This window comes from Xyrauchen texanus, unplaced genomic scaffold, assembly GCF_025860055.1.
Source record: "Xyrauchen texanus isolate HMW12.3.18 unplaced genomic scaffold, RBS_HiC_50CHRs HiC_scaffold_677, whole genome shotgun sequence".
Classification (NCBI taxonomy): Eukaryota; Metazoa; Chordata; class Actinopteri; order Cypriniformes; family Catostomidae; genus Xyrauchen; species Xyrauchen texanus.
The window spans coordinates 15,233-24,059 of record NW_026266662.1 but is presented as its reverse complement, the minus strand read 5'-3'; the positions used below and the strand labels follow the sequence as shown (position 1 = coordinate 24,059).

The following is an 8,827-nucleotide window of genomic DNA, read 5'->3' as shown; positions in this document are numbered from 1 at the left end:
AGGACAAACTCTCTCTTATTAATAAAGCTGAGCGCTGCCAATTTCCTTCACGATAAGAAATGCACAGTGACATTTATATTATCATTCAATAAGTCGCAAGTCATCACGTTATAATCTACCTGCATTAAGATCTCGCACTCGAGGAATGAGTGTCCCCTCGACAGGGTGCGCATCAGTCTGGTGCCACTTCGATCTCTCCCCCTCAGATCAGGACATTTGTGCAACTCGCAGAAGAGGTGCTGTCCGCACAGAGAAATGCCTGTTTCGGAGTTTGTAGTTATTTACACGACCTGCATGCAAGTTTTGTTTAAGCGGAGCAGCAGCTCCAGCTCCACTTATTCATCGAGAGTGGAATACTCTCATTTACAGAACTGCCAGTTTTCTTAGAGACGGTACAGATTTTTAGCACGTATTCTACAAATCAATTTAAACTTGTGAATACTCTAAATTATGCATTAAACAAGAAACCTATAACACAATATAATATAATATAACAATATAGCATTTTTAAAAAGCTAAAATGTGACATGAAGGAAAAAATAAAAGCGAATTTGTAAAATGTATATGTAGTTAGAAGGTCCCCTGTATAATAAAGATAATTAGTAAAGAATTTCTTAATTCTTTTTCTATCCATATGAATCGATATCGAATTGAATCGGGAAATCTGTCAAAACCCAGCTCTATCCTAATGTGTTTTGCAGTATAATCAGAGCTTGGTTTGTGCACGTGTCTTTTGGCAGGTAAAAGGCGGTATAACATCAAGCTTTGGAAGACATTCACAGACTGTTTCAACTGTTTACCAGTAGCTGCTATTGTGGATGAAAAGATTTTTTGCTGTCATGGAGGTAAGCTTTTTTGTTCTTCCTTTTATTTAATTATTTGTGTACAGTACGTTTTATTGAAACAGGAAATTTGTATGGGAGATATCGAAAGGCTTGTCCCTTTTCTTTCAATAGCCGAAGGGTTTAATTTGTCTCATCAAATTTTAGTCTGTTTTCTGAGAAGAGTCCGCCTGTAAATTATAAATGTGTGTGTGTGTGTTAATGTATAAATGTATATGTAGGGCCCTATGACTTCCACGATATGGAAAACACTGACTGAATCCAGTCATAAGAACTGAATTTACAATAAAATGCCAAAATGTCATGGAATTTGACGTATTCAATATAAATTGAAGGTTCAAATGCCCAGTTAATCAAAGTAAAATCGTGATTATGTCCGATTCTGATGATTAAACCACAAAAGGATGAGATTTAAATTAATATTAGGAATGGCAGGTTTTGGATGGTTATGGTGATCCTGGAAAATTGTGTTTTCCAGGCCTGGGAATGTCATGGAAAAACAAGATAAAATTTAATTTTTTGGAAAAGTCACAGTATTTTCTAACAAACTATTTTCCACAAGTGTTCAGAATTCAAGTTTGGGGCAATCGCGGAGCAATGTGAAGAAGCCCTGTTCAGAGCCCTCTAAGAATTGCACGGCACGGAGCACTGTGTTGCTGCACAAAAAAAAAGAATTGTTGTTTGTGAGTAGGCAGTGCATATTGCACTTCATTAACACTAGAAAAGTCCGCTCATAATTACTCTGGTTTATATATGGTTATACAAAGAAGAATATGAATGTATATGGTAAATTAAGTCTAATTTAATCAAAAGGATAGGAAAGAGATTTAAATAATTTGTCAGAAAATGTATATGCTATGGAAGGAAAAACAATTATTAAAAACACTCATCCGAGAATCTAAATGGAGGAAAAGTTACCTCTAAAGCCTAATGTGTCAAATATGCAGTAAATAAACCATGTAGAGCATTAAAAAGGTCAAGTATTCTAAATAGTGAGCACAAAATAGAGGGCTTCCAGTAATGACATTGTAACATAAAGATGAGGGAACAATGACAAAACAAGAAAAAAATTATATGTACAATATTACAAAGCAGATGCTGTGTGTCATTGATTTAGTGGTAATGTATAAGGTGCATGTATTGACTGTTGTGCAAACTAGTGTTGTCAAAAGTAGCGGTACTTTGGTACCAAGTCAGTACTAAAATAAAAAAGATGAAGCAATACCATTGATTCTGCTGCACCGGTAGTACCGAGCACTGACATATTTGGTACCCGCACACCGTCTTACTGACACACAACTGCTTTCAAATGCTCACACACTTATTTGACATGTGCTTCATTACTCCTTTTACACTGAAATGCACAACTATTCAAATTAAATCTTGATATGTCCTAATGTGATTATTAAACCACAAAATGCTGCAATCTTAGTCTGCATGAGCTTTAAATGAATGTGAAGTAGACCACTCATACACTGAGAACTCCTCTGACATGGAGAATCATTCACGTTGTATAAGAGATCACTGAGCACTAATCCAATGTGAAACATTATTTTTATATAATTTATCTAATTAATCACAACATTTGCTCTTTAACAATCACACTGGGCCATGTAGCGAACTGTTTAGCTGGAGAAGTTAAACTTCCATAAGAACATGTCAAAATAAAAGCACAATTCATAATAAAAGCTAAACTCCTGAAATTTTAGAAATGGCAATAGAAATGTTATAACTGTATAGTAAAATGTAATCCTCATTGTAGAAATAATGATCATAATTTTGATGGCCGTGAAATTTCACTAGTATCAGTACTGACTACTGACATTTTGGTACTGTGACAACACTAGTTCACTGGGGGCAGTGGTGGCTCAGTGGTTGAGGCTCAGGGTTACTGACCAGAAGGTCAGAGGTTCAAGCCCCAGCACCACCAAGATGCCACTGTTGTGTCCTTGAGCAAGGCACTTAACTCCAGGTTGCTCCGGGGGGGATTGTCCCTGTAATAAGTGTACTGTAAGTCGCTTTGGATAAAAGCGTCTGCCAAATGCATAAATGTACTAATAAATGTAGTTCTAACAGTGCTGAATTAAAAGACACATGGGTAGAAACATTTTAAAATGCTGCAAATTTCATAGAATTTTTTTTAAATTTACTAGTCAAATTGTGTACGAACCCTGAATTTGGGAAAAGAGAAAACCGATTTAATATGGCGATATACACGATAAGACGCAACATTAAAACCACCTGCCTAATATTGTGTAGATCCCCCTCGTGCCGCCAAAACAGCACCAACCTGCATTCAGAGATGATATTCTTCAGCACAATTCTACAGAGCGGTTATCTGAGTTACTGTAGACTTTATCAGTTCAAACAGTCTGGTCATTCTCTTTTGACCTCTCTCATCGACAAGACGTTTTCTTCTGTAGAACTGGATGTTCACTGGATGTTCACCATTCGGAGTAAATTCTACAGCATGAACTTCCCAGTTGATCAGCAGTTACAGAAATACTCAAACCAGCCCATCTGGCACTAACAATAATCCATGTGATTTATCTAATCAGCCAATCGTGTAGCTGCAGTGCATAAAATCAACAGATATGGGTCAGGAGCTTCAGTTAATGTTCACATCAACCACCAGAATGGAGAAAATGTGATCTCATTGATTTAGAGCATGGCATGATTGTTGGTGCCAGATGGGCTGGTTTGAGTATTTCTGTAACTGATGATCTCTTGGGAGTTTCTCGCGCAACAGTCTCTAGAATTTACTCAGAATGGTGCCAAAAACAAAAAAAACATCCAGTGAGCAGCACTTCTGTGGACTGAAATGTTGATATGAGAGGTCAACACAGAATGGCCGGACTGGTTCAAACTGACAAAGTCTACTTTTTGGTGGCACGAAAGGGACCTACACAATATTAGGCAGGTGGTTTTAATGTTGTGGCTGATCAGTGTACATGGCAAGAGGTAAATTTGTCAGGTTTTTGTTGAGTACAATAGAACATAGATGGCTTGGCTAATTTAAAGCTATGATTATTTCAAGGGTTCTGAAAAATCTTTCCTTTGGTTTAACCCACTTTACTGGCTGTCTTTACTCAGGGAGTCTTTTTCTGAGGCCCTTTATTTAGTGTTGACCCCATTTCAAGATCGTCACTGCATTGCCATTATGAAGGTTTCAGCCCATGATGTTTTGCTCTAGTAGTCAGGTTTTCAGAATGGCTGAATGGCATTTGATGTACGGATGTTGGCAATAACTAATTTCACTGAGGTTTAAATGGAAATGTTCTTGTCTAAAATGTAAAAACAAAACAGCATGATTCACTTCAGCAGAAGTGAGCATGATTCACTTCTCTGTAGAGTCAGTGGGATTTACTGGCCGATCATTATGAAAATATGAAGAATTTAAATACATTTAAACCATACAGCACAAGTGATCACTGTACAATTCTGAAGAAATTAAAGACATTTACTCTTCAAGAAGAAACACCAGTGGAAGCTACGAGAGCTGAGGACTGCTGGAAATAAAACCGCTGATATATCAATGCACAAGTGAATTCATAAAGGTCCACAACAAGAACACACAGGCTTGTTGATTTTAAAAGCTTAAATATTTATATTTTTATATTTATTTAAAGTGAAAGCTTAATTTAATTTAATACTTGAAAAAATGACAAATTAAAATGGGCTACTATTAAATTAAAAAGTGATTCTTCTACTTTTTTTTTTTTCCTACAGATAAAAAGCTTTGATTAGCACTGTAAAAGTAGTCCAGAGGGTCAGTGTCTGTTCCCCAGAAAGCTTTGTTTGAGGAACAGACCAAAATGTGAAGTATTCACTGAATTTTGCCTCATCTTATTTGCACTTCCACATTCAAATTGATATTTTTTTTTTTTGGTGTGTGCAAAAAAATAGATCTTAAATATGATCTTATATAGGTTTTAATAACTACGGCTTTTTTGTATTTAAGCTTGTTTTTCGCCAATGGAAGCTTGCTTTGTGTGAAGTCACAAACATTTGGAAAATTTTGAAGCCAGATGGCAAAACCTTTGCATAGAGGACTTCTGGTTTTTGAATTAGTTTGTAATTAGTGCAGGTGAAGTAAAAATATTCTTTATAAACTACATTTAAATGATCTGTTTCCCCAGGTCTTTCTCCAGACCTGCAGTCTATGGAGCAGATCCGTCGTGTGATGAGGCCCACAGATGTTCCTGATCAGGGTTTGCTCTGTGATCTGCTCTGGGCTGATCCAGATAAAGACGTCATGGGCTGGGGTGAGAATGATCGTGGTGTCTCGTTCACCTTTGGCTCTGATGTAGTGGCCAAATTCCTCCACAAACATGACATGGACCTCATATGCAGGGCCCACCAGGTAAGAAATGTACTTAATGAACCTAAAGGAATGTAGCATCATGTTGGTCACGGTATTGATTAGCGTCATGGTGTTTCAGCAATGTTTTACCATTTATAGACCCATTTCATCTGTAAACATTATTAACTAGTATTCCTAAAAGCGGTCTAGTCACTGCAATGAGTTTATAAGTGTTGAAACATGGAAAGCTGAAATGATATATCTGAAATATACCCAAATGAATCTGAATCAAAATGTAATCCAAATGAAAGTGAGGATTTGTGAATAGAATTGTGAAGTTTGTTTCTAAACCCGAATGATAGTAAATTGAATGGCCTTTTTTGTGCAGATTTCTTGAGCCATAAATCCTCTTGCTTTGTAACAGGTGGTGGAGGACGGCTACGAGTTCTTCGCTAAGAGGCAGTTAGTCACACTTTTCTCGGCTCCAAACTACTGCGGGGAGTTTGACAACGCAGGTGCTATGATGAGCGTCGACGAAACCCTCATGTGCTCATTTCAGGTCTGCTTTTGCTCTCACATTGGGTACGATCGTCACCATTATTCCTTGTACCTGGTAGTTGGATTGTAACATTTTCCGTCTCCATCAGATTCTGAAACCGGCTGAGAAGAAGATGCTGTCCTACAGTGGTGCGGGTGGATTTGGTTCCGGCAGACCCGTGACCCCGCCACGAAATTCAGCCAAGGGCGGCAAAGCCAAGAAATAACATCAACTACTGCAACACGCATATCCATCCTGTCCTTCACTCTACCTCTCCTCTTCCTCCTCCTCCACCCCAAACACCAAATCAGTGCAGGGCTTTTTTAGAGCTGTCTCCATCCAGATGAGATTGCTGTATGTGTGTAAGACTGAAATGCCCTTGTGGAGTGTGTTTGTCTGTATGTGAAACATCTAAAAGTGTGTTGATCGCAAACGATCTCCTTGTGGTGCGAGTTTGCGTGAGAAATTGTTCTATTTTTCTTTCTAGTAATTGCGCATCTTTTGCTGCATTTTTAGAGGTTCTGATTGTTTTTCTTTCAAATACATCTTCAGCCATAACTTGATAACCCTTCTTGGGATGTTTATTGGACCCAAGTGACGCACTTCTCTTCAGATGAAGCCTCAGGGTCCGGCTTTTTGTCCCACTGTGGGGACAGGCTGCTCCATTCCCTTTTAGCTCTAAAGCAATCTGAACGGAGATGATGGTGTCCTTGAATAGTGTAAATCACTGCCACTCTCTTTAATGTGAATCTTTGTCCGAGTGCGTGTTTGTTTACAGTGGTTACTGGCGGCACCCTGCACATTTTGGCAGATACCACATATTTTGGCACATCCTTTCCTTGAGCAATCTCTGCCCACTGTTAGATGAATTATACTGGCCTGTTTAAATGCTCTTTGTTTTGTCTTTTTTTTTTTTTTTTTGCTATTAAGAATGTCAGTTTGTAGCTTTTTATTTGTAGATTAAAATCATGGGTGCATGTGCGATTGAGGAGTGTGAATGTCTGTAAAGTGGGTGCCATCGCTATTACAGCTTGCGCAGAAATCCATTGCGTTCTCTTTCTTTCTTTCCTCACATATGTCTGAGTGATTTTGGCCACTTTTCAAACTCACTTTGTCCAGTTAAAGGACATTTTGGAGATTTTATGTTTCTTTTTGTAGTCTTATGAATTCAGCCAATAAAGTGAGAATCTGGTGCAAATCTCTGGAGTTTGCAGTTGTTTTATGTCAATGAATTCATGCAAGATTGATGTTTTGATAGAATCGTGTCAAACTAATTACGAGAGGTTAGGAGTTAGAGATCGACAAGGTGCATTCTGATTGGTTAGCTTTATGATTTCAAGTTGGATCAGTTCAAGTATAAGGCTATGTTTGGAATTAAATAGAAGTGTTGAGTTATGGTCAACTCTTGGCATTCTGAGCAAATAAGACAAGGAAGAGATGTTAAAAATAGTGTTAATCTTTTAGAAGTTTTTCCAAACATGTAACAGACTCTTCTTCGACTCGTGGAAATTTACATTTCCATGCATGTTTTATGTTTTAATCTTCAGTTAATGTTTATGAAATTCTGGCTCATTTATGCCCACAAATGTTGTTGAATGCAGCCTTCACCAAGAGATGGCACTCACATGTAATCTTTCAGGTCAGTGTAGAGCAGTGTTTCCCAAACATTGCTCTCCTTTGCCCACATTGTGGAAGGAAATCGTTGCGGTCAATGACCTCATTCTTCCTAATGCCCATCAGGCTGTCCAAGCCTCCGGCTGTGCTATGGCTTTTTCTGTGGCTAAATCTCTCCGGTCTGCTCGACAGTGAGAAGAGGTGCATTGCGGGAGCCCCAGTGGAAACTGGACAAGCTTTATTTGGTCCGGCTGTCACTCTCATGCAGCTGTTTTGTGATGACAAAAAGAGGAAGCTTTTAAATCGTCCATACCCCACCAGGCTTCCACTGTATGGCCTGCCCAACCTAAACATTAATCTGTTTAAATGTAAAACAGCCATTTCCATTTCCTAACATCGTTTTCCAAAGTATGTGGCTATGGTGAGCACTGGTGGAGGAATACGCCGTTCTAGTGTGGATGAGAGACATAAATGTAGCAAATTCAAAGCGTTTTCAAACAAAAAAGTATTAATGCCGGTTTGTATTCTGCTTCAAATCTACAGCATAGCCTTTACGTCAGAGGTGCCCAATCTTTTTCCAACAAAAGGCCAAAAATCGAACTTGATTGAGGGCCGTGTGCCAAAAGTAACCGGTCATCATGTACCAACTTTACATACACACCCCAAAAAACTTCTTATTTAAAAACTCTTGACAAAGAAAAAGCCATTTGCATTAGATTTTAAATAATGCTTTTTACGTCGTGCCAAGGAGAGGCATGCGCACAACACTTAAACACAGTAAGAATGCCAGAAAAGGTGTTTACATGCAATGCAAAAGGGCAAACATCTGTTTATTCTTAAGGCATTTATAACTTTACACAGATACAGGAAAGCCATTTAATGCAATTACATGACCATGCACGTCAGCTTGTGAAGCATAATCGTGTAAGAACATGCATGTCTTTTCTGAGGTGTTTGCGGGAACACACGGAGATAGTGATTGATGTATGTCATCATAAAATCAGAGACTTTTCATTTAAAAATGTATTTATTTTGCAATGTTTACAGCTCTAAGAACGAAGACTTTCTAAAATGCTGTCAATAACCACAAACTTCAGAAAACGATGATATTTGACAACTGAGTTTTCAAACTTAAATGGACTAGTGTGGGCATGGCCTAAAGTGGACTGAGGTCATGTCCACACTCAACCGTAAACATAGGTTTTGCTATGTTTAGCTGTGCCTCTCATTCACATTGGAATGTTTTCCTCCACCAAAAATGGAGACTTTCAAAAACGCTTGCTAGTACAGCATACTCTTTAGAAACAATGACCAAAAACTTATTAGTGTGAACATGCCTATAGAAATATAGAATCTGTTAATTTCTAGAAGAACTATAAAGATGATGAATTGCTGTGAAGTGCGAGTAAAGAGCACTATGTACTGTGTAGACTATATAACTGATCATTTACATATATTATTGTTTTTAATAAGGTTAATATTTTAAGTGTGAACAGAAGCAGCACTCATTCATTGTGAACCTGACAATCC

General features: G+C 38.0%; 1 protein-coding gene across 1 annotated transcript; it reads left to right on the top strand.

Annotated features, from left to right (window-relative positions):
• Window positions 1-714: 714 nt before the first annotated feature.
• On the top strand, window positions 715-6,904 carry LOC127642529 (serine/threonine-protein phosphatase PP1-beta-like). Its single transcript, XM_052125161.1, has 4 exons — window positions 715-845; window positions 4,982-5,205; window positions 5,570-5,704; window positions 5,793-6,904. Exons 2-4 carry the CDS (start codon window positions 5,005-5,007, stop codon window positions 5,907-5,909), a joined length of 453 nt encoding a protein of 150 aa, XP_051981121.1. The 5' UTR covers window positions 715-845; window positions 4,982-5,004; the 3' UTR covers window positions 5,910-6,904.
• Window positions 6,905-8,827: the final 1,923 nt, after the last annotated feature.